The sequence below is a fragment of the Excalfactoria chinensis genome, chromosome 4, assembly GCF_039878825.1.
Source record: "Excalfactoria chinensis isolate bCotChi1 chromosome 4, bCotChi1.hap2, whole genome shotgun sequence".
Taxonomy (NCBI): domain Eukaryota; kingdom Metazoa; phylum Chordata; class Aves; order Galliformes; family Phasianidae; genus Excalfactoria; species Excalfactoria chinensis.
In genome coordinates, this window is record NC_092828.1 from 57,386,865 (window position 1) to 57,413,277 (window position 26,413).

Below are 26,413 nucleotides of genomic sequence, written 5' to 3' on the forward strand. Positions count from 1 at the left end.
AATCCACTTCTCTTTATAGTCAGTTTATTAGGAAATTGCAAGAAGAGAAATTTAAGAGGAAGTGCACTTTTTGTAGGGCACTGAATATATAGGATCCCCGAGGAGTATGAAATAACTAGGAAAGACCTATTAAAAGATGTGTGAAGGCAGTGCACTGATTGGGGTACTTATGGGAGGAAACAAAGGCCTGAGGTAAAGGTGAAGTAATCCTGATCAGCAGCAGTATCACAGGCAGGACAAGTAGTTAGCATGATTAGTAGAATGAGTAGTTAGAAGCTTTTAAGTCTGGTAACCAAGGAAAAGAAATTTCCCACAACTCTCAGAAGAGAATGTGGTCTGACAGAAGTAATGATAACTCCCTGATAAACTGTGCTGAATTGTTAATAACTTGAGAAGGAAATCAAACAATTTCCTGTAGTTTGAAAGTATTGGATAGATTTGGGGAACTACTCTCCTTCCTTCCTAAAGTGTTTTGTACTTTAATAAGCATACAAAGTTAATTGCAGGTGTATAGACTTTTCTGGATTGCTATCACTATCTGTCTAAGTTCACTTTTGCTCAACAATTAATATTGAAATAATGCGCACATCAAACACAGTTTGCCCCAAAATTAAAGTAGTATCAAAGCCACCACCAATGCAGAGACACATTCAAAACAATCCAGTAGTTTCAGCTTTTCCCCTTAAGAAGTGAAAAAATGACCTTTTTTGGCTTAGCAAAATGTAAGGAGAAAAAATGAAAATGTTCTTTTCAAACAGTTGCTTTAAAAGGGCATTTTTATCCTTTGTTTTATATGACTGGTTTCTTTTGACAGAAAACAGTTCGGTTTTAAGTCAGACGATGTATTTCAGTCCAGATCTCTAGATAAATTAAAGACCTGATCTTATGCTGGTGTTCCTGACCCTTAGCCAATCTTTAATGTGTTTTAATAGTTTTCCACTATCTCACTGACTCATTCTGTAAATCAAACCTGCCTTCACGAAATCCAGATAGGTGACATTCATGACATTCACTATTTCTTTTCCAGCGATTCATGAATATTGTCAAAGACTCCAACCATGGATTTGGGGAGTATCTTTTTCTCCACGCCTATCTGCATGTAGTGTAAGAATATTTCATTATTTTCTCTTGTCTCACCAAGAAACTTATACTCTCCTTCACTTACATTGCCAGTGTGCAGCAATGAAAAAATTGAATCTATAGCTAGTAGTCTGGTCACACACAGTAGAGTTTGAGGGTGGTGAAACTTCTGTCTCCCAAGTCATGCCTCTCCTAGTCAGCAGGGATCACTACTACAATGGAGTCATCCAAGACTTGGAGGAGTAATACACATCAAGTTACTGACAGCTTTCTTAACAACAACTGATATTCTACTTGGGGGTAAAATTGGCTAATTTGCTAATTATGATTAACAAGCTTTACAGGTAAGACAATATTAGGCAATGACTACTTCAAAGAGTAAAAGAATAAAAGAAGATAAAGAGAAATGATAGAAAATGGGGGAAGAGAGACACAGGCAGATGTACAAACACAGCAAAGCAAAGTGGCTTGCCACTTCTTGATCCAGCTATGTCTTGGTGTTAGGTGCTGATCTTCAGTAGTGATGGGTTGCTGGAACTTGTGTCGTTCACTTGACAAATACTCACAGTATGAAGTTAGAGCGAGTCTGTCTATAGTTTCCCTTTCTCCTTAAGTTGCCAATGATTTTTTTTTCTGCTTGGCCTCACCTAGTCTGCTGCCAGACTTCCTATTTTTAACTTGTGTTGTTCCTGAGACCACTGTACTGCACTGTAGAAAGGAGGCCTCGAGGTTTGGATTTTGATTTCTGTGGCACTGTTGTCACCCTGGAAAATGTGCTAGGCCTTAGGGGACTGCGAAGTGTATAGGCCCTGAGGACTTCTGTAGAAGTGTTTGACAATGAAATGTTGGCATTTAAATTGCCACTGTGTAGTTTTCCAGCTATGCGCCCATGGAGCTAATTAGAACAGTTCACACCTTCTTACAGTTGTTTGCTTCCATCTGCAGAAAAGCCTCTAACCTCACATTATGGGTAGTCCTCTGTTCACTTTATGAAGGCTTTTTTCACAGTCCTGAATGCCACAATGTTTAAAGGAAAGCTAGGAGTTAAGAGTACAATTACAAGCTATCAATTTTCTTATACATTCACAACAGCAGAACCTCTGGACTATTATTTTTGAGAGGAAACACAGGGTGGTTGAGGTAAGAAGAGACCTCTGGTAATTATCTTACTCAACTCTGTTGCTCAGGGCAGGATCAGTGGGCTGTTAAGGACCATGTCTCTATCTGCTTTCCACAAGTGCAGCCTAACCTCAAGCACTGTATGCTGTTTGGGGCACCACAAGATAAGAAGGACATAAAACTATGAATACACTGAAGGATCTGAAGGGCAAGTTGTATGAGGATCAACTGAGGTCTCTTGGTTTGTTCAGCCCAGAGCAGAGGCTGAGGGGAGGCCTCATGGCAGCCTGCAGCTCCTCACAGGGAGTGGAAGGGCAACACTGAGTTCTGCTCTGGTGACAGCAATAGGATCCAAGGAAATGGTATGGAACTACGGCAGGGTGCAGTTGCGTTGGGGAAAAGATTCTTCACTGAGAAGGGTGGTCAGGCACTCACGCAGGCTCCCCCGGGCACTGGTCACAGCCCCATGCTGCTGGTGTTGAAGGAACACTGGGACAATGTTCTCAGACATAGGGTTTGAATTTTGGTGGTCCTGTGTGGAACCAGGAGTTGGACTTGGTGATCCTTGTGGGTCCCTTCTATCTCAGGATTCTGTGATTCTGTGTACAGGTAGCTTTTGAATTTCTCCGGGGATGGAGATTCCACAAGCTCTCTGTGGAGCATCCTGTGCCAGTACATGACCACTACCGCACAGTAAAAAAAGTGTGGGGCTTTTATTGTTTAAATGGGATTTCCTGTGTTCCAGTGCATACCTTTGCCTCTTCTCCACTGGGAACCTCAGAGAAGAGCCTGGCTTTGTCTTCTCTGTTCCCCACCATCAGGTTTATATGTGCATTGAAAAGATCCCACCAACCTATTCCCTCTAAGCTGAATGATCCTAGCTGTCTCAGGATCTCCATGTATAACATGCTCCTGTCTCTTAAGCATAGTGCTACACTTCGGTCTTTTAAGTCTAAATATTTCAAGATCCTGGCAGCATTTTCTGGTCCTGTGATGGAGCAGCAATTTTTATTGCCAGTATAGTTGCAGAGGAAGTGTACTTCTACATGAATTGACTTACATAGAGGTTTTTTTGTTTGTTTTGTTTTGTTGTTTTTTTCCCCCCTGCTTTATTCTATTATTTATGTGTATGATCATTTCATTTGGTTTCAGTTTTGGTCTGAGTTATGAGCTCTGCCTATCCAGGATATTTGGTAACCTCTTCAGTTTCCCTATGATGAGAGTGCCTGACCCTTGTTGGCTTCCCGACAGGGTGGAATAATGTAGAGTGGCACTTAATTCACTATGCATGGCTTTCTCCACCAGGCACTCGGTCCTGTTGTTCATTTCCATCTCAGTATTATTGTGAAATACGATTGCTGAAAGTGGTGCTAGAGGTAGATGCCACGCTGCGGTCATCACTGCCTGCAGAACACAGTGTTAGGTACTCGCTAACCCTTGAAAAATCTAGTTCTCTTGGTTTTGAAAAGCAACCATTTAATTTTATTTCTTTTCTGATACCAGTCTGGGGTGAAATTCAACCAGGCACCCTTTTATTTGTGTATGTGTATGAATTCATGCAGGTATATGGAGATAATAGATCTCCCTGTGACGAATCCAGACTTTGTGGCAGTGTCGTAGACGGTAGGAACATACTTGTGACAGAATAGCAGATTGATTTGAATGACTAATTGAAGTTGCTGATCCCCAGTGTGCATTTTACTTTGATTCTTCACAATCAGAAGTATGTCTCTGGGGTACCTGCTGTATGTCTCTCTGTCTTTGCACACTTTAGAAGGCTAAGGATTTGTCAGCCACTGTGGCTGCTCTCTGAAGTGTGATAGCAAGAGACAGATAACTGACAGGTTGTAGAAAGTGATTCTAGGAAAGTGAGATAGTTGAACTGCTCAGAAGTGGGCAGTGCTTGGCGTAGCTCCCCAAAAGAGACAGATTTTGCTTAATTTGTTCAATATAATTCAGTGCTAAACCGTGTGACAGTGGTTCTGGCTCTAGTGTGCTTTTATCTATAGCATCCTGCCTTCAGATTCCCATGATCATCTGCCTGGGTGCAGCCGCCTTTTCCGGTGCACCCAGCTACCTTGAAAACCAGCTTACCTTACAGCCCTTGAGAAGGGGGTTCCTAAGTTCTGGTTCGTTTAATGCGGTCTTAACCAAGCCAGCTGCAACTGGTTACAGCATTATATTTCTCTTTCAGCTTTTTCTGGGTCTGCTGCCAAGCATGTTTCCATCTAGTGTGTTACAGATCTGTGATGCGGTAACGGTGCCCATCTCCTGAGTAGCCATTGCACTTCTAACTAACAAGCCCCTTTTCAAAACAGAACATATTATTATGCAGAACAGACCATTTCGAATGATCAAATCTCCTCTTGGCAGAAACAGGACAGCTGAAGTATGCAGAATGCGCCAATATGTGCATGTTCAAATTTGTCTTAACAGTTGTGAATTATTGGCCATTCCCACAGCAACTGAGGGCAACGTGATTGGATCCCTCTGAGCAGCACGTGAAACTGCTGGTGAATTGGGCACTCTCTCAGTACTACACACATCAAACAGCAGTGCCTTGCAGGAATTGCCACAAACACACGGCTACTTCTTTTCCTGGTGAAGTCACCGCACTCATTATTTTGCCAATTACTTACAGAACCTTCAAAATGAAGGTAGTTAATTAAAACAGAGCCCCCCAGAGTTAATTCAGGTTCATGTCTAATGGATATCTTTAAGGGCATTCCTATCTAAAAGGTTGTGATCATTGTTCTATTACAGGTTGCCTTTATATGTGATAGTTTTTCCCCTCCTACACTGCAGTCTTTTCATGCAGACAAAAACACTTACTTTCCTTTCACTTCATGTTTGTTTCTCTTGAAGCAGGATGAGCCTCACAGTAAAGGACAGAAAAAAGTGCTTTCACTCAGAGCAGTCATCTTCTGGTGTCATTGAGACTAATACTAGACCTCGTTCGCTAAATCCAGGAAAGCAGAAACTCTTAATTTCGTAAGCATCAAATCCAAGGCCAAATGGTCAAAGGGGACCGTTTCATCCTATATGGGAAACAAAACTTAGCATCTGTTTTTCTTTACCCTTTGAATAGGGCGGGGTTTGGCACCTCCTAACATTTTTGGATGTGGTTCCTGACTCTCTCAGTTATTTGACAGCAAATGTTTGGTTGTTTTTTTGTGGGGGGGCTTGTTTTGCTTTGTGTTTTGTTTTTTTTTGTTTTTTTAGTAACCAAAATAGTTGTAGTTACCAGTTGTTTTAAAATAGATGCATAACGCGCGTGGAGGTCAAATTTGAGAAAGGCTCGCTGAGCAGCCTCTCATTCAACACACAGAATAAGAAGTATGGGATTTTGCCTAAGCTGCCTTCTGGGAAATCAGTTCAGGACAACACAGTGTTGCCCAGTCAGTTCTTGGGACCTGTGTTTTCTGCAAGGGTGTGTGCTTGCTTTCATGTTACTTAGCTCTTTCATTAATGTGGGTGATGGAATTGTGTTTATTAAACATGCTGGTGACGCTGTGCTAGGAGGTGCCGTAAGCGCTGCAGAGGATGGAATTAGAGTTCTGCCTTCTCTTGAGGAAATGAAGGAGTGGTCTGGAATACAGTGGTCAATTCAGTGAGGAAAAATTCTGTACTTGAGTGAATGATGAGTGAGTGCCACAGAGTGTGGGGAGAGATGAATGGCCAGGCAGTGCAGCTTAAGGGAGAGATCTGAATTAGTCTTGGTCAAACACCATACGCAGAGCTGACAATGTACACATTGCAGAAAGGGCAGTATCCCTCTGAGATGTGGGAAATGTTGTCTGTAAGGCACATGTGATACTTCTAGCCCTGCAGCTGGAACCCTGAATCCAATTTCGTGCTCTGTAACCCAGGAACAATGTGCAGCACAGCAGTGCTCAGGGGATGGGAAGTCATGAGCTGTGTAAAGACTGAAGGATTTGTGTCTGTTTATTCTGGAGAACAAAAGAGGAGAGACAAGGTAATGGTATTCAAATACATAAAGCTTTCAGAGGAGAGGAATAAATGTTGCCCATGTTCATGTAAGATACAGAATAATGAGTTACTGAGGAGATTTAAGTTAAACAGCAAAGAAAAACTTCCTGGCCGTGTGGTGACTTTGCACTGCAGCAGCAGTCATGGGAGACTGTGGAACCTCTGTATCGTAGGAGAGTTTTCTTAAGTTGGACAAACACTTGTGAGAAACGATAGGTACATTTGGTGTGTGGTGGGTGTGCCTTTGGGTGAGGGAAAGAACAAATGGCTTCCTGAAGCCCCTTCCAGCTCTAATTCTGTGATAGAAATTCAGTAGCAAAGCTGTGAGGCTGATTAAATAACCTCAGAATTGATAGATCAGGCTTTTGGCTAATAAATACTCTGCATGCTATGTTTTAGACTCTGTTTTTCAAAGTCATATGAAGTCTCATATTCTCTTTTGTCTATCTTAATATCAGAATATCTTGTGAAAGTGAGCATCAGCACTGAGCCAGATCGAATATGAATCTTTTCTGAGTACAAACTCAACATGAAATAGGAAGACAGGTTTTAAAATGACTTCTTCAGCTCTGCAAAAGGAATTGGAACATATCATTCCGTGACATTTCTTTCAGAGTTACCTTAGTACTTTCCATCTTCACCCATCTTATCTTGTGCAAGGTTGTCTTCTACGATATTTGTCTGCCTAAGAGTAAATTAAATAGAAACTCAGTCAATCAGGTATTGGGGTAACTTGGGGAAAAAAGAAAAGAAAAAAATCAGATTTTTTCTTCTACAAAATGATTTCAGTCCCTCCCTACTCTACCCTTGGGAGGCCCCATCTGCAGTACTGTGTCCAGGTCTGGGGCCCCCAGTACAAGAAAGACAGAGCTGTTGGAGAGAGTCCAGAGGAGGACCACAGTGACGGAGCACCTCACCTATGAAGACAGGCTGAGGGAGCTGGGCTCGTTCAGCCTGGAGAAAGCTGCGGGGTAACCTCATTGTAGCCTTCTGGTACCTAAAGGGAGTGTACAAACAGAAGGGGAGACAACTCTTCACAAGGGTAGATAACAGCCAGACAAGGGGAAATGGCTTTAAGTTGAAGGAGGGAAGATTTAGGTTGGATGTCAGGAGGAAGTTCTTCATTATGAGAGTGGTGAGGTGTTGGAACAGGCTGCCCAGAGAAGTTGTGGATGCCCCGTCCCTGGAGGTGTTCAAGGCCAGGTTGGATGGGGCCCTGGGCAGCCTGGTCTAGTATTAGATATGGGGGTTGGTGGCCCTGCACGTGGCAAGGGAGTTGGAGCTTGATGACCCCTGAGGTCCCTTCCAACCTGAGCCGTTCTATGATTCAGTCAGGGTATAGATTTTCCCTCCTGGTTCCTGGGTATTTTTGGTCAGTCCAGCTGGGGAAATCACCTCACCACCTGCCCCAGTGCCTGGCATGCAAGCCACGCAGGGGCAGAAGGAATTAAAGACTGCAGGTAGATGTGTTTATGATAGGAGTTATGATAGCAGGGTGGAGGAGCATGTTAAGGGCTTCAAGGAAATGGCAGATGCACTGCTTATCTCTCAGTATCTGCAATAACAGTGGTGGAAATGTTTTCTTTTACAGCAGCAACCACGTTCTATAGAGGTTGGCACTTGTCCCCTGGCAGCTTGCTGAATTGAAGCAAGGTGGCTTTTGCAGAATGCTTGCAGTGGCTTCCATCTGGTTTTGAATCTTAATTCTGTCTGGTCTGGAAGAGATACTCAATTTGTGCTTGGGGCAATATTTTGCATTCCTCCACTGATGTTTCTGGTCACCAGCTCACAGCAAAGGAGAAAAATGTAATCTAAAGGCCAATTTGCCTTTATTTCTATCTGAATTCTGGCTGGAGAGTACTAGTCTTAGGCTCTGCTAAGTGACCTAACTGTGACCTAACTTTCTTTCTATGGAAGAAATACCCCCACTGCAAACAGAAATTGGCAGAATGACCAAAATAAAAAGAGAAGAAAAAAGGAAGGTTTCTGCAGGTACCATAATGGTTCGAAATGTACATGGCAGTCTCTGAGTAATTTTTAAAAGAGTTTCTTAGGAAGCATGTTTTAAACAACCGAAGGAAAGAAGCTCAAAAGGAAGAATCCCATTGGCATTACCAAAACAAATTAATTGCATTCTTTTACAATAGAAGCAAATAATACTTTCAGAAGTTTTCATTGGGATTCATTGTTGTAGCAAACAAACAAACAAAGATTACAAACGGCGTAAGTGGATGAGCTAACTGAGAGGCACCTCTTGGGAGGGGGCTGGATGGGAGCTTGTGCAAATTCACCACGGCAGCTCATCCAGCTACCACAAAGACAGTTGCAGGGCAGTGCTGTGGTATTATATTGAAATAAGGTATGGCATGCAAAGGCAGCAGAGAGTACATTAGTGAGTTTTTATCTGACAACAGGCACAGAATTTATTTTTTATTTACAGTAGCCATTATTTCTAAACAAGCAGAAGTTATTGTGACGGAGCTTTTGCTACTCAAGGGACCGACTGACCGCTCTCTTGGCTGACAGTGATGAGATAAACTTTTAGAAACGAGTTTGGGGGGGATTTATTGGTACTTCACATCCTTTCTTGCAGTGTCACAGTCTTAAAAACAGACCGTCAGCATTATTTCTTTATGGTCTTGAAGCCAACCTGACTTTTTTCATGGTAATAGCTGTGAACGATAGAGGAAAGAGAACTGGAGCCTGAGCAAGGAGTTGGAGGGACTCTTCTACTGCTTTCTGGTCAGTGATGTTACAGCTCAAGGCCTTGCTTTGCACGTGACAGGAGTGATACCTTACTGTGAATGAAATGAGGTTACCAGCAAGACAACCTTGTTTATTCTTTATCCTACAGCAAGGCAGTGGGTCATCAAAGTTGGATAGTGCTGTCCAGTGTCATCCTCAACTTGATGCTGTAGTGTACATTGTTATAATTTATTTCAACAAATGACTGCAAAACTATTGCAACTGCAGCCACCTTCCACAGAATTTACAAACATAGACTGATTTAAGTTTAGAACTGGAATATTTTTTGTTTTCTTGTTTGTTGACTTTAAAGCAGATAGTAAAAGCAAATCTAAAAGCTTCATAATACAGATGAAATTTATCACAAACCCCATCTCTTAGTCAGAAGTCCTCTGTTTGTATAAGTGAAGTTAAAATAGCTGTCAATTTTGAAACAAAGGAGGGAAGCAGATTTGTCTTTCGAGGTCACTGAATCAGCTGCCCTATCTTTGCCCTGACTCAGGCTTTATTTTTCTCACCCTACGTGTGATGTCTGTTTTGAGCAGTGAGCTCAGTATTAGCAGCCAAGTGGGCTTTGCTCGTTTCCCATGTCCCTTTACAGAAGCAACTTTAAAGTTTATCAGTTGTTTATTTTTACTCTTTTCAAAAAACCCAACATCTTTATCACTTCAATCACCTTTATTATTATTATTTTTTAGTTGGGCAATGTTAGCATCACATTTCTGATAAAGAAAATCATTTGGGTTGTATTTTCTTCCATATCAGGGATTTTAAATTATCATAATTTCTCGTATCTGGTACATGCTGTGATGGGGTAGGTTGGTTTCAAAGACTCTTCCTTGTTTGCACTGGGCCCTGCTGCTGGCAATAGGTGGCTCCAGGCTGGTGCAAGTTCACCCCTGGCCAACCCAGAACACAAATGAAGGAACTTGAGTCCCCTTGCATACCAAGGGTATGCAAGATACTGTCGATGCCTTGCACTGGTTTTACAGCATTGACTGTTTTTAATAGCAACAAAAAGCTGGTTAACAATCCACAAAGAGATCAGCTTAGAATTACAGCTGAAACTTAGGTATTTAAAAAAAAAAAAAAAAAAAAAAGATTTCTTATTTCTTTTTATTTTCCTGGGGAATGCAGAAATGTCTTTATGCCAAAAAGCAGTTGCTTATCATTGACTAATAGTGGATGAATATGCGCACAGTAAGAGATAAATCCCAAAATAAGACCAGACGGGTTGCCTTGTTGCTGGCAGTGACAAATGAAGGCTGCAGTTCACAGGGTTCACAGATACCCTAGATAACTGGTAAGAAAATCCTTACTCAAGAACTGCAGTATCTGGAAGAATTCTGCTGTTTAACTGACCTACTAGAAATAGGAATTCTGGCGCCATAAATAATGCCTTTGTGAAAGTAAGTTGGGAATCGAGCAAGATCCGTAGCGTTAGGAGTGCTGCAGTTTCATACAGTCAGTATATTTTTGAGCTCACAAGCCCTTCTGAGGCTTGCAGCAAAGACTCAGTTATACATTCCAGAAAAGGAGCGCTTGATTTTTAAATATACCGTGTGCTTGTGAGAGGTGATGGATGAACACCTAAATGGAAGGCTCCCATGCAATAGAGTGCATCTTTGGTGATGCAGACTGCAGAGTGCGGGAGGACATTACAGTAACATAGATAAATGCAGTGAGTAGAATCTGTAGCCAAATAAATGTTCTTAAAGCAGTGTTTGCATGATTGCCCGACCTGAATACCTTGTTTCTGAATAAATCATTTGAACTTATTTTAGATGCAACAAAATAGAAATAATCCTATAAATGGGTTCTTGTGACGCTCATACACAGCCGCATACAGTATATTTCCCTCTTGGGTAAAAGCAAGGAGCTTGAAGGATGACAGAGGACAGGCTAGCAGCAATCCATCCATTGGCTGGTAGTACCAAAAGTTATCGGCTGACTGCTAAACTGAACTTCCAAAGTCTTCCAGAGACATTTCCCATTTCTTGACAAGTTTTTCTATGTGTGCGAACTTGTAGCAGTCACAGTGCTGACTTAGTGACTCTCAACAGTTATTTATGTATTCAGGTCATGCTTTGTACTTGTCTTCACAAACAGCTTCAACCAGATGGGGTATCCTCTCTCAGCATTTGACAAAAGTCAGGCTAAGGCTATTCTAAACGGGTGTTTAATCTCTGTATTGATATTATCAGTTTCAGGAGAAGAAAAACAAGTTCACCACTGAATGTGAGAACTGCAAATGTGTATCTGTTCAGAGTTGTGGCTAACAGACAGGAAGGGGCAGGCAGTAGTTCTCAAGCTGGTGGGCTTCGTCTGACAGAAATCAATGTATTTGAAGGAGCAAGTGGAGGGATGGAACTTCTGCCTTATCCCCACCTCAGAGAAATGTCAGGTGGGGACAGTCCCAGCCCTTTCTAGCCCTGTCGTGGACGAACGTGAAGCCTTAACACGTGTACTTGTTATCAGGTCCATTTGGGGCTGGTAGGGAAGTGATACCAAGTGACATAAAATGGTAGGAGTGTTGACCATGAAAATGTATTTTGCTAAATTTCACTGAGAATTTGGTTTTACATAAAAAAAAAAAAAAAAAAAAAAAGAGCTCTTAAATCATTTATGCAAAACAAAAACTATTTCAAAGCAATTTCATTACTAACCATTAATAAACTTTCCATTACTTTTTAATGATGTACTGCAGAGTTAGAGGCCTTTCATTTTACAATGCATATTTTGTTTTAAACTCCCAAACCTTTGGAGCTTATTGTTTAACCATTTCAATATTATTTGGTCATATTTGTTTTTAACATAAGAACTTTGGAAAATGCAGAAATCTTACATTGGTTTTCATGTTGTTTTTTTTTTTGTTTTGTTTGTTTTTTGGTATAGGGATGTCTTAGTGCAAGTTGGGTTTCTGTGGGACATGCCTCATAATGGTGATTTATTATTTAGCATTAGTTGGTCTCAGTCCACCTTCCTCCTGGCCACTGGATGACCCACTGCGTGAGGTATTATTTAAAGATAATGATGCAGAGTGGCTTGCTAAAGTGCACCGGGATACAGAGAGAACAGTGTGCATAATACGGTCTTGGAGTCACTGGACCATTCCCAGCCCTAATTAGAGGCAGAGCCCAGTGGTTGACTGTGGATGCTGACTCACCTGATTCCTCAGGTCACTGTGAAGGTCAGTTACTGGGTATGTTCTGGGGAAGATTCCTGGACTACTGCAGGGATGCAGAGCTTCAGTTTCCCAGAGCTTTCAGGAGGCTGATGCAGGCGGAAGGAGGTTTCCCACAAAGTGCTGAGGCTCCTGTGGTACCAGAGATCAGCTCTGTTTTCCTGTGACCAAGCTAAGAAACCTGCTGAATAGAGAAAGTACTTAGCTATAGAGAGAAGGTTCAGTACAAAAGGTAAGAAGTGCTGCGGTTCTGACTGTAGGAATAAATCTTTAAAGTAAACAGAAACACTTTCTGAACATGTACCGTATCTCTTTATTGTCAGTGAAAAGTACACAGCACCTTTGCAAGGGACTAGCATTCCCCAGCTTGAGATAACCAGAAAGTTGGTGTTTTTCCAACTTCCTATGAGTTTCCAAGAACTGATAGCTATAAATCCACAACAGGGAAGAGGATATTTCTCGAGAGATAAAAGAGGGCTGATGACTAATGCTGAAATGAATTGTTAAGAGACATATTTACGTCTAATTGTGCCGACTTGTTTGGTATGTGTCCCAATTAATTCATTTTTGTTGTGAGCACATTGAAGCAACCTGCACCCTTGTGACCTTCTATTATAATTATTACCATATTCCTCTTTTGAAGCGCTGTTTTGATTATGTACTCAAGAAGCTCTGCTAAAATAACTGTAACATTAGTACAGAGTCAGATTTTTCCACTGTTTTGAACTCAAGGACAGTAACAAAAAGAATTATTCTTTATTGAAGATTTTGAAGGTTAAGGGTCACAGTCCCTTTGGGGAGGGTGTTCTTTTTTTTCTTAATTCCACAAAAATGACTGTTTTGCAGAGGCAGAACTTGTTTCCCAACTAGAAATTCTGTAAGAAAAAATGTGTTGTTGGACCTCAGATGTGCCTCATGATTCCTCTCTTGAATACTGTACACGGGAGCTGAAAGGGGGCTGGAAAGTAAGACTGTCCCTAAACTTGAGAATGGAATGGAATCTCTGCCCTAAGTGAGGTGTTGTTTTTATTGTTGTTTAAATTAATTACAGTGTTTGGCAACCGTTTACATAAATCACAATAGAGCCAGCTGGGTGCCCCTTTGTCAGCAGGACTCTTCCAGACATGCCTGCCAGATTTGCAGTGGTAGGTGATGCTGCCTGCGCAAGTTGGGTGCTTATCCTTGGTGTTTCACTGGGTGAAGGTTCTGCTGTTTTGTGCCTGACTCCAGGATAGCAACTTAAGCTCAGTAAGATATTTTGCACCTCCTGTCCTCAGTTCCTCTCCCTTTGTTTACCTGAACACACCAGCCAGATGCTTTTCTTCCATCACACACACCAGGGGAAGTAGTTTTGAGCAGTGGTGCCACAGGTGGTGTGAGATTAGAGAAGGGTGCTCTGTGTGTTTCATCTTCCATTCTAGTGTAAACAGGAGGCCTTCTAGCAAAAGTAAGTTCTAAGCCAACCTTGCCACTCCTGTCCTACGCTGACTGTTGTATTTAGGAAGCTGCTGAAAGCCCTTGAGTTTTGTGTCACTGATCTGCAGTGGTCCCTTCCTTCAGGCACAACAGGACACTGGCAGAAAATATTTATTTCTATAAGGTTTGCTGACACTCTTTCTCGTGTAGGTCTGAGTAGTATCACTGTTATCCTCCATCTACGCCGGCTTTTTGCTCCCTTCTGTCCAGATGCTTTTACCACCTTCTTGAAACATTTTCTTCATCCTCGTCCCCAGTCTTTTCCTCTCTGCATCCTTGCGGGGTGTCTTTATGACTGTGTTTTATGCTGTGTGGATTATCTTCTTTGTACAGCAGACTCTCTCTGTTCTTGGAACAACTAGGAACACCTCTATAAAGATAACATTTCTCAAAGGGTCTTAGCTTTTCAATGGACAGCCCTCTGGGCTGCTGTGGATTTTGATGCCTGAGGACAGAAGTTACTGGTTAGAGCTTACCCCAGGTGCCGCCCACTTACTGGCGTGCTGTGCCCTCTTCATTTAACTTCAGTCTGAGCAATCTGCTGCTCTCCTTCAGCGGAAGACTGCTCATACAGCAGTAGTTTCTATGTCAGTAGGAAAAAGGTTTGGAGGTCTTCCTTCAGTCATGAATAATAATCCAGTGTAAAATTACCCACCATCTCAGACTGGGTCTTCATGCACTGGGTGAAAGTGGCTGAGTGAACAAGCCAAAGGCAAAAACAAAATCAGAGTGTAAAGCTTTGCTCTGCTCATTTTTGAGTTTCTCTCTGTACATAATCAGGTTGAACTCTGACTGTGTCTGGCTGGTAAGTGTTATGCTTTACAGTATATATGGAAGATGATGTATGAAAGATTTACTTCCTTTCCATCATTAGGAAAGTTTCCTTTTTTTCATGAACTCATGTCAGATCAGCATGCAGCCAAGGTGCTGTGCTTTATATCATACCTGCAGGATGATGCTGAGTGAAATCTGAGTCTTCTGAGTTGTTAAAATACAGCTTTCTGTTTGTGTGTGTTTTGGCATAGAAACAGAAAAGCTGGGGCTGGAGGCAGGAAACGGACTGCCGTCGTGGAAATTCAACGACCAGCTCTTTCCCTGTGAAGTGTGTGGAAAAGTGTTTGGTCGACAGCAGACTTTGTCCCGACATCTCTCGCTGCACACAGGTAAGCCCATGCTTTGTTGTTATTCTTCAGCGCTGAGGAAATCCTTGTGATTGACATAGCTTATTTAAGGTGGATGGGGAGAAGATAAGCGGAAAAGTGTGTGCAGAAGGAGAGAAGGAGCTCCACTCCGCTTCTTGCTAGAGCACAGCTTAGACGAGAAACAGGCCAGAATGCCACAGTAGAGGTGCTCGGGGACTTGGCTAACATTTCTGTACAGCCAGCTTGTAATTAATCTTTACAAAACGTGCAAGTTCAAGTTTGTCCAAGTTCCTGAAGATTGACCCGTAGATAGCAGCTGTTTAACCAAATCTGCTAGCACAGTTCAGAAGGAAAGACACAGCCTTCCTTACATTCACTTGATGAGCATGTTAGATGTTATCAAACAACAAAAGATTTGGCTTTGATGTTTTAGATACGGCGAAACTGACAGGATTTAATACCTTCATTCACCTTTGCTCTTACTATTTACTGCTTTTAAGAGGAACTGTTCAAGTTCATAGCAGCTTCCTTAAAGCCAGTGATTCAAATCAACTGATGCAAGCAGAGTTTTTATATGGAAGATGCATTTTATCAGCTTGCTGAGATGTACTGCATGAAATAAGATTTGAAAACAAGGATTTCTAATGCAGGGCTGAAAAATATTGTTGGTATAATGCCAGTATATGTTCTGTCACTTTGTACAGCCGTGCTGGAAAGGTTCAGATGCTCTTGTTCCTTGGCTTTGTGGGCTTTTCTTAATCCAGAGCTGTTGAATTTCTTCCCCCCTAACACTTGTTGTATTATGTTTCAAATTTAGAGCAGCAGCACTTCAAAGGAGAAGGTTGTAAAAGCTGATGTAATGTTTGGTTGTTTTATTAATCAGCTCTTCGCAAAATGAAGCCTGGCATGCACAAAGGATCTGCTGCCAGGACTTAGAAATGTTAAATTTGAAATGAAATCATTTCTACTTTAAAAGCTGTGAAGCACTGAAACTCGTGTTTAATTTCTTTTAATCGTTCTTTGAGTGTTTTGGGGTTTTTTTGTTAGCTTGTGTTCAGAGCCGCCCTAATGATGCAGCATTCTCTTTCATCCCTGCCCGCCCTCAGATCTTAATACAAAACCCATCAGCTCTGCAAGTGATCATATGGGCAGCCTCAAGAATAAGTGGACCCAAAATTCAAATAAAAGCTGTTGGGGAAAGGAAGTAGTTGCAGATTATTGACCTGTTTGTGTACTGGCTCTGCTGCAGCTCTCAGAGCAGCAATTACCCCACTTTTCCAGTTTATAAAGTTTTATAATATCTGACTACAAATGGCAGACCATGTTAAAAACACAGCCCTAAACTCCTGCCAAATGAGGGCGCTTGGTGGGGTTTTTTCAGAGTAATTGCTGTGAACTTCTACAATTTTCCAAACTGTCTGGCTTCCAAAGTACCTTATTCAGGAAGTTGCTTGGAGAAACTCAGAGGAACACATCCTTGGTTATGGGAAGCTTTAACAACGGTTTGCTTCAAAATGAAGCATACATTGCTGGTTTTTTGCTTCTTTCTCAGAAGAGAGAAAATACAAATGCCACTTGTGCCCCTACGCTGCTAAGTGCCGTGCTAATCTGAACCAGCACCTGACCGTCCATTCTGTGAAGCTGGTGAGTACAGACACTGAGGACATTGTCAGCGCTGTCACTTCTGAAGGCAGTGATGGAAAGAAGCACCCTTACTATTACAGGTGAGGACCTAGGCAAGAGCTGTGCACCAGACATTGCAGTTTGTCTTAGCTGCCTGCATAGGCTGTGTTACAGGACCTCTCTTCTGGTGTTCCATGATAGAACTGCACTGAATGTATTGGCCTTGCCCATATCTATCTGACTTTGAGCTGAACGGCAAAAACAGCTGGCTGCCTCGTGCTGTTTGGCTTGAATAGTCATTGGGTAGGGCAGAGTTCTTTGGCATGTGTGGTTTTGTTGTTGATGCTGGTTTTTAATGGTTCTGTGAGGCAAATGGGCTCCTAGAAGCCTCTCTAACTTTCGGTTTACGTTTTGCACTTGGAAACTTCCCACTGTTTATGTAGATTCATGTCAAATCTAAAGCACTGTTAGCTCTATTGTTTTCAACCAAATCTATGCAATCAAAGAGTAACGTATTAAAATAATTATGATCTCCACGTAGACATTTTCCTACTTGCCAGAGGTATATACACTGTGACCAGGACTGTGAAAAAAGACTTTTAGGAGAATGAGCCAGAAAAACTGAAAGGAATTGCCCAGATGAAATGGCTATTTGGGCATTCTCCTCTTTGTGTGCAATGCTGTGTGTTCTGCAAACTGTGCTATGCACCCTAGTGGCCAAGCAGAGTACAGAATTGCTCTCAGTTTCAGTCCGAGTGCTTCGAGTAGATTTAATTACAAGATTATGTCAGTAAAGAAAATAATGATCCTCCTGGATTAGGTTATCCAGTCCATCTCCCTGGGGAAGCAAAGTAGTCCCCCTAGAGTATACATCTTTTAAAACGTTCTTAGCTTGCTTTAAATCTTGATGGCCTAAACGAAAGAAGAAGAGGACTGCACAGAAAGTTAAAGGGTCCCTTCCATTGCTTCTCAATTTCACTCTGTTTATGCAGTGGCTGTGAAATCTGGCTCCCTGTTAATTATTTGCATGGCTGATGACTGCTGTTTTCCAGTCAAGCATAAGAAATGTTTGAGCCCATTTTTACTTCCTTACACTGAAACTGCCAGGCAGTTTTGCACAAGATCTCAGTTTGGCATGGGAACCATTCCAGGGCTTGAAAATAACTCCTGGAGTGTGCAGCACGCTTTCCGTTTGTCAGTGTATCAGCCATACTAAACGTCTTGGCAAAGCTGCGGTGCCTCTTATTGCCCAAAGGAATCAGCGAGGTGATGTGCAGCATCTGGAATCTGTAGTTTTTAATTAACTTTATGATTATCTAGCATCATTATAGCATGTACAAGATTGTTGCATTGTGCCTGCCCTTAATCACATTGGCATGGCCATCAGTTCAAAAGCAATTCAGCAGACAAAGAATTTTCCAATGAACATTCAGCAGTGAGGAAGAGAACTGTGCATCGAGGGGTTTTTGGTGAAGGGAAGGATAATATGCTTCTGTTTGCACTTCATTTTTTAATGCTTCTTACTCCTCAATTCCCCTCTGCTTGCAGCTGTCATGTGTGTGGGTTTGAGACGGAGATGAATGTCCAGTTTGTCAGTCATATGTCCCTCCATGTGGATAAGGAGCAGTGGATGTTCTCAATTTGCTGCACAGCGTGCGATTTTGTCACCATGGAAGAGGCAGATATGAAGGCTCATGTCAACAGCAAGCACACAGGTGATGATCCCCATCTCCCAACTGCAGTGATCTCTCTCTTCCCTGCTTTTTAGGTGCAACCTTCACACTTCTCATAAGCACTCTCTTTACTTTCACTGAAATGCTTGCTAATTAAGGCCTGATCTCTCAAAGCTGAAGTGAAGCCAGGCAAATAGCCTGCTAGTACAGATCAGTTTTCAAGCGTAGAGGACAAGTGAAGGGCTTCTTCACCTTCCTTTCCCATGTCCCTCAAATCTCGTCCCCTGCTGAAGTTAACATACATGTTTTTCTGACTGATTTACTGTTTCATCAAAATCCTGATTTGGCCTCAGTGATTATAAGGCAGTTTTGAGTGCTAACTGCACATATCTGGCTTTAAGGTTATAAAACACAATATACTGAGCTTTGCTCTTGGTGTGTTTGGAGTTTCCTGTTGATGTTTCTTTGATGCTGTGACTCAGAAATACTTTAAATGTAACTTTATATTCAGTACCAGAGCAAGTCCTGTGTCTTCTCCCTGGTCCTGTTCTTAGTCTCTCAATAGCCAAAGATAAGAGCAACAGCAGTTTTATCAAACAAGTTCCATATGCTGAGTCCAACTGGTGAAGCCTGGCATTATTTAAGGAGAAAATTAGAATGCTTTCAGTTGATTTCTATAATAACACCAAGCAGAGGAATTTTGCTGTCACAACCTACTAATAATTGCATTGACAGTACTGAAGCTGAACTGCATCCAGCACAGTTTTCCCATTATTAAATTGCTCTTCGTGTGTTACCAAGTGTAAAACTGGGAAGATAGGAAGGGTGGAAAGAGAGAAAGGACAGGAGAATGCTTGTGCTTACAAATGCATAAGTTACATTATCAGAATGCCCTCCCAGATTTTTGTGCCAGTGTAGCTTTCAGCACTACAGCTCTGCTCCCATCTCCCTGCACTTACACTGTCCTTACCCAATTTTTTCATCCATCCCTACATGTAGATGGAGAAATGCCATCCATAACCATGTGAGAAGTTTGGATCGGGGCTCAAAAAAGAGCTGTACTTAAATGTATCTTCCTGTTGTGGCTAAAATATTGGAGGTGCTGCTTGTCTTTTAAAACTTGTCTTTTAATTATCTGTTCTTCATTCACCCTGTCAAATTGAGCCATTCAGTAGGAGATCCCACCAGATGCTTACACATATGGCACGTATTGGGGGAAAAATACAGAATGGGTTTTCTGGGTCACATGCCTCCATTCCCTACCCTGTAAAGTTACTGAGTCATAAAAGGCCTGTTTGTAAGGCTCTTGGCAGATGTCTTCAGGCAAGTAGAATTGCTTTGGACCAGCTATCCCCACGGACAGATAGCTGCAGATTTCCTGGTCCTAAGGATGAGGTACTTTTTTAAAGTTGCCAGCAAGCGTCTTACTAATAATCGGGACTCACACACATTCTTTTCTGCCAGAACTTCCTTCAGTCTGAATCCGTCAGCCCAACTCCCTCCACCTTTTGCCTCCCCTTCCACAGTATTTATTCCCTTTCTGTATTTCTGGAGAACAACCCTCTCCCATCCAAACATTCATTGAGCCTTTTCCTACATGAAATACTCTTCTCAAAGTGCCAGTCCTTCAGTGTGTGTTCTTGTTAGATCTCCATTCTTGGCATACACATAGTTGGAATAAGTGGTGGTGGCAAAGAAAAACAGCAGCAGCTACTGGGAATAACTCACCCAGTAATATTCTGTGATCATATTTACCTTCCTTGGAGACTTTAACATGCTGATAGCTCATATCCATCCTGTGTTCTGCTCAACCTTTTTTTATTTTGTTTTCCTTGACTGTTTCCAACTTAAGCACTCCTCGTTCGTAGCAAAAAATTCTTGTTACTGGCCCTCCGGGTCATAACCTTGTAGTCTGTACTATTAAATTTCATTCCATTTTTATTACTCTAGTCCCCAAGGTCAGAGAGTCTTTCTGTATGATATCCCAGTCATCCTTCCTATTGACAGCATGGGTCATCAGATTTCATTAGCACGTTCCTACATTTTTTTCTAGACTTAAAGGTGCCATTCACGAGTTTTTAGCGAGGTACATAGTGCTGATTGCAGAGGCCTCGATTGGAGGACCTACTTTATCACATAGATAATATGACATTTTAGTAAAGTCTGTTTTTAACACAGCCCTGAATAAAGCGTGACATAGACGACAGGAGGAAATAATTTGCCCATCTTGACTTTTTGGCTCACAGCGGAGTATACCAGATTAGGCTTATATGAGAACTCTCACTCTTGCTCATTTCTAATGTGTGATGCTATTTGGGATTCCAACTTCATACATTTATTGCACGCATAAGACAATGCTGGAGTGCTACAGCTTTAGATCCAGATCCAATTAAATATGTTTTGTTTTGTTGTTTTTTTCCATTTAATTTTCAATGAGAGTTCCTAGTAACAACAGATCCATCTCAAGACCAGGCTGTTATTTCTTACACTCATTATTGAGGCTGCGTCCTCAGTACACAGAGTGCCATTTTTCTCCTTTACCCTTCCTCTCAATGGACAGACGTAAGCAGAAAGATGATGGAAGTTTGGTTTGGAACGCTAATAAGCTATGCCATCAACAGCACCCCAACCTCCATTTGTGAAAACTTCACTTTCTTCCTCAGTGACAAGTTGTTGATTGTCAAAATTAGTGTGTGCTTGGGATTCTTTTTTGGCCTGATAATGTGATAGAATTGCATGCCTCCTTTCACTGCCATTACAGACAGGATACCTTCTAGGATATACTACTATAAACACTTACTTATAAATTGGAAGGATGTGAAATTACTATGCTTCCTTAACCGACCAGTTGATTTCAGACTTGTTTATAAGTAAGTTTGAATTAAGTGCAAATGACACTCATCCTGAAATTTGAAACAGGATGACTGAGATTGCATCTAGTCTGCTGTACTAGCTATTGCTCCTGATTCCAATTTTTCAGCTGAGGAGAGGAAGACACCCAGTGAATCTAACAGTCCATCTTCATCTTCACTGTCAGCACTCAGTGACTCTGCTAACAGCAAAGAAGATGCAGATATATCTCCAAAAAACAAGGGTTCAAACAACCTGCTGGTCATTTCTGTAGTGCCTGGTACTCAGACCTCACTGAATACTGAAGAGAAGTCAGAGAAAGGTAAAAACCCCATTGAACAAATACAAACTGTCACCTTCTATGCAGTAGATCCGGCCACAGTATCAGGATTGCTTTTTCCTTCTTTTCGTTTTTCAGGCTTTGAATGCGTTTTCTGTAACTTTGTCTGCAAAACAAAAAATATGTTTGAGCGCCATCTGCAAATCCACCTGATCACACGGATGTTTGAGTGTGATGTGTGCCACAAGTTCATGAAGACACCCGAGCAATTATTGGAGCACAAGAAATGCCACACTGTCCCCACTGGTGGGCTCAAGTAAGGAAAGCAAGTACACAAACTTTTACTGTGTTAAGCACCTCTACTATTGTGGGGACAGGGCAAAAGGAAGTCAGCTAGAAAGGATTAGTGACATGTCTGAGAATCCAGATTTGGGGCTTCTTTTATTTAGATAATAAAAGCCCAGTCCTTTAGAGTTGCCTTAACGTGGGTTTGCACCATTACAGTAAATAGCAGTATATGTAGTTTCCCACAGTTATAGATCTTAACAAAGTATGGCCTTTCCTGTTTCAAGTCAAAGAGGAAAAAGTACTTGATGGGTCCTAAGAGAATGAGGTGCTGCCCAACTAAGAGGCATTTTGAAGGCATTAGAACAAAGGAAAGCATGCACCACATTCTCTGTTCCACACCTAGCTCAAAGAATCTAAATCCTGTCCAATCTGTGCAACTAAGTATGGAGTCAGCTTCTCAAATCAGACCTCTCAATTGCTTTGTAATCCTTGTAGATTCTAATGCAGTCAGCCCTCCTCAGCAACTAACTATTTTGATCCTTTCCTGCCTTTCTTTGCATGCTTGGAATAATCATTATAAATTGATGCATAACAAGCAGTACGCTCGTTTAAGAAAAAAAAAAAACAACCTGTCTTTGATTGAGGTGCTGTCCTTTAAGATCTGTTCGTACAGAGCAATGTTTCTAGTGAGCGACTGTGCCCTTATGTCAAAGTTGGATCCCTGAGGGGAGGGGTGATTGTTGGGGCCATATGCTTGCTCCCTGTGTGCAGGCAATGCGATGTTATGCAAGATGGACACCCCTGGTCTCCATTTGTTCCAGCTGCTGCAGGAAAAGAGGCTGGAGCCACTTTAAGCCCAGCACAAACCTCTCTGCTTGCATTGCTCTTGCTAAACAAACTAATGTTTTCAGTGCACCGTAACTGGCAGGTAACTAGCGCACCACATTTAACGTTAGCAGGAGTAGCTCTATCAGTTTGCACTGTGGTTTGTGAAAGCTGGTTCTGTTTGCCAGGCCATGTCTTGTTCTGCAGCTCTGTAGTTTCCCAAATTTGAATCTGTGATCAATTGAGATATGATGACTGAATCTGGGAATAAGACCAGGCTAGGAAACAAGTAGTGTGCCAGAACAATGGGATGTCGGTCTTGGATGCACAGGCCAGTGATCTCATGCGCTCTGGGTTTAAGCTGCACAGAATCTATTCTATTTACTGAGGAAAAACCATGACCTATGACTCAGACCTTCCTGACAGAATGGGCTTCTCAGTCTTCTCATAAGTTCTTCTTCTCATAAGTTATTCCTGCTCGACTCGAGTAATAATAAGGTACCTTCAAAGCTGCATCTAAGAAAAAGCTCTGACTTTTTTTTTTTAAGGCATCCAGAAGAGCCTGAAGAGATCTAAGTAAATTGTATTTTTGTCTCCTGTTTGCTGTGGGGGAAGAGAAAAAAAAACATGATTCCTCCAGTTCCAGATCAAAATCTGAGATTCTGATCCAGAGAGCACCCAGCTCAGGAGAGGTATGTGTGCATAGACGGCTGAGTTCTCTGTTGCAGTAGAGCTAACCACTTTAGCAGCCTCAGTGCCAGGTTCCCTCTCTGGATCAGAGTACTTGATGCTGCATCAGGAAAAGTGTCTGGATATTTTACTTCTGTTTGTTTGTCCTCCTGTATTATTCACTGCACTCAAAACTCTCTCCTCAATTGTTAGCAAGATAAAATAGAACCTGCAAATGCAATCAGTTGTAGTGAGTGTAAACAAAGTGAGAGGATATCTGCTTAGAAATTACCTTAGGTAGTAGAGCATAGTTGGCAGAGCTGCTAAATGGTGAATGCAGATCAGCAGGCAAGGGAGACATCTGTAAGACAACAGCCTGGTGCATTTAGTTGTGTCTCTTTACCTAGACTTGCTCTTCTAGCTCACAAGCTAGATCTGGAAGCCAGTATGCTTTGTTCTGGGTGGGTAGCTGTCTTCACCAACTTCCTCTAAGCCACATCAAGCAGAATCTGGTGCATTTTAGTCTTGATGGCGTCCAGGCTTGGTCAGCTCGGCCTTCCTTCCCAGCTTTCAAGGCTCCCTCCTCCAGCCTTCTGAGCCCTTCCTGGTCCAGGAACCAGGGCTGAGGCCCTTTACCACGTCCACCCTGGTCCGGAACCTTCTGCTGTGAGTAAGCAGAGCCCACATCCTGTTCCCACATTGGAACAATTCCTGCAGTGGCAGAGGTGGCTGTAGGCAAGCAGACTAGCTCATCTCCCAGCAATGGGAATCCCTACAGATCATCTTAATAAGCCAACTTTCAGCTGTTTCTAGCCGGATACCCAGCAAGCTTATTGTTCAGTCACATAAAAGGAATTTCCTAAGCTTTTGCTGTACATACGGTATTACAAGTTTATTCCATCTTTACTTAAACAGCTGCTTTCATACTCATCTGTAAACACTCTCTTTAAACCACTTCTGAACGGAGAACATGGCAAAAGTGACTTTGTGCAAACACTAGGAATGTCGTTACCCAAAGTACCTGTGAATCAGTCACCCACTGCACAACCTGGCCTGCTTTGCAGATCCTGCCCCACAAAGGTAAGCCAGAAGATTAAGGGGATGCTCCTTTGGTGCCTTCCTAGGAATGAGTGAGCTCTACTTCCATTAAATGGGCTAACGTACTCTAAGTAGAGACAGATGTCAAGATCAGTCGAACATAATAAAGAGACCAAACAGGGAGGACTAATTGCCTTTTTTCCTACTTTAGTAGGGCAGAGATGGGCTGAGCGAGAGGGTTGACCCGGTAACACAGAACTTCAAGCCACGTGACTTCTCTTTTCTCTGTGCCAGGTGCCCATTCTGCATCTACTCCACTAACCGCCCTGCAGCAATGGAGTGCCACCTGAAGACTCACTACAAGATGGAGTACAAATGTCGGATCTGCCAGACAGTGAAAGCAAATCAGCTGGAGCTGGAGATGCACATCCGAGAACACCGCCTTGGCAACCATTACAAGTGTGACCAGTGTGGCTACCTGTCCAAGACCGCCAACAAGCTGATTGAACACGTGCGTGTCCACACTGGTGAGCGCCCTTTTCACTGTGACCAGTGCAGCTACAGCTGCAAACGCAAAGACAATCTCAACTTGCACAAGAAACTGAAGCATGCTCCACGCCAGACTTTCAGCTGCGACGAGTGCCTGTTCAAGACTACCCACCCTTTTGTTTTCAGCCGCCACGTGAAGAAGCACCAGAATGGGGACTGCTCTGAAGAGGAGAAGAAGGGCCAGTATTCAACCTCTAAGGAAGCCAGTCCGCTCCTACCAGTGAACAGCTCCAGAAACCTCCTGTCACCCCTCTCAGTTATGTCTGCCTCCCAGGCTCTGCAGACAGTGGCTCTGTCAGCTGCACACAGCAGTGGGGCAGAACCAAACTTGGCAGTGAAAGCCTTGGCTATCAATGGCACTTCCCTGTGCTTTGATAAATACTGGAACTCAGAGTTTGCCCACCTTATTCCTCTAACAATGTTTTTCCCCAAAAACCACTACAGTCTCACATTCCATCCGCCCAGACCTCAGACTGCACCGGCAGGTGCCTCTTCACCTAAACACTCCTTCCTTGCCTACCTTGGACTAACAGAAAGGGCAGAAACTGTCTGAGGGCAGTTACATTCTGTACCAAAAATACCCCCAACAAACCCAGCAGGTATACATTGCTGCAAACCGTAAACCGAAGAGGTAATGAACATTTGTACTATATCAGTAGTAAGGTTTAGAAAATGGCTCTGTGTATACTTATTGCATTGACATGAAAGCTGCTTTATTAAATCTTCAAGAGGTGACCTACTGCATACTTCTACCTTCAGCATGTTCCCAGTACTCTTATCTAAGAAACTATTTTGTCTTGTTAAGCTGAAAAAGAGTGTCCTTACTGGCAGTCAGCGCTTGTAAGATTTCATATTGATGCATTATTTTTTTTTTCAGTCTTTGTGTGTGTGTGGGTGTGTGAAAGAGAGTCTGTAAGCGTGCCATGACACTGCTTTTGCACATCCCTTAGACTGGTTTATTTATCTATTATCTTGAACACACTCGTTCCCTCCCTTCCCTCTGTATCCTCTGGAACTGTAGAGTTGGGGCGGGAGTAACTCTTGGTCTGGGGTTGACTGGTGTCATTATTTCAGTGCTGCATGTAGCATCGTTTAGTTGTTTGAAGCTTTGTATTGAGTTGTCAGGGTCTGAAGATTTTGGGTAGAGCCGATAAGGAAGAAGTGGCTTTCAGCACTGTAGGATGAGAGTATAACAATGAAAATATGTGTGTTTGTACACACACACGTGCTTGTGCAGTGTACACACACACACAGCAGGCTCATTTCTTCTTAGCTGTTACGCAGGTGTAACAGACACCTGAGTCTGGGCCATAGCCTACATCTTTTGTTTTAAAAGGACATATAAATATTATATAGAGATACATATATGCTGTTTTATGCAGTGGTTACCTTTTAGTTTGCAGGAACAACTTGCATAACTAGAAATCTATGGTGGAAAAAAAAATCCAACAAAGGGGATTTTACAAAGGGTATGGATATATGGATAAATTCTGGGTATAAATACTCAGACTAAAAAAAAAAAAAGGCAGATTTGCACAGTGCTTTAGTCCTTGCACTACTTTGTTTCTCAGTTGCAAAAAAACAACAACAAAAATTCTGCAGGATGAAAGTAATCAGACTGTATATTTGACAAGGTACCAATAACTTTGAAATGTAAAGCTACAAAAAAGATACCATTTGAAAGATACAGTTCTCTTTTATATCCTCGTTATTTCAATTGTACTTGCAGATTCTACGGTCCTATCAATGCCCTCCACATGGTCGGTAATACTTTATTCCTTTCTGTTAATGGCTAATAGAGCACACACACTGCTAGGAAGCTAACTTTGTACTTATTTAATGCTCTTACTTTGTGGTCATTAAAATGACATGTTATATGTGG

General features: G+C 42.2%; 1 protein-coding gene across 4 annotated transcripts in view; it reads left to right on the plus strand.

The window, feature by feature from the left end:
• Positions 1 to 25,089, plus strand: part of ZNF827 (zinc finger protein 827) — a 100,911-nt gene extending 75,822 nt beyond the window's left edge. The window contains exons 9-14 of one of the 4 annotated variants that reach the window (XM_072334355.1): positions 14,620 to 14,757; positions 16,289 to 16,460; positions 17,908 to 18,074; positions 21,070 to 21,204; positions 21,301 to 21,478; positions 24,277 to 25,089. In XM_072334355.1, the coding sequence (XP_072190456.1) occupies positions 14,620 to 14,757; positions 16,289 to 16,460; positions 17,908 to 18,074; positions 21,070 to 21,204; positions 21,301 to 21,478; positions 24,277 to 25,084 (1,598 nt within the window). In that variant the 3' untranslated portion in view covers positions 25,085 to 25,089. Of the gene's footprint in view, positions 1 to 14,619; positions 14,758 to 16,288; positions 16,461 to 17,907; positions 18,075 to 21,012; positions 21,205 to 21,300; positions 21,492 to 23,859 lie in introns of all 4 variants that reach the window. The other 3 variants (XM_072334356.1, XM_072334358.1, XM_072334354.1) reach the window with 3 other exon arrangements.
• Positions 25,090 to 26,413: the final 1,324 nt, after the last annotated feature.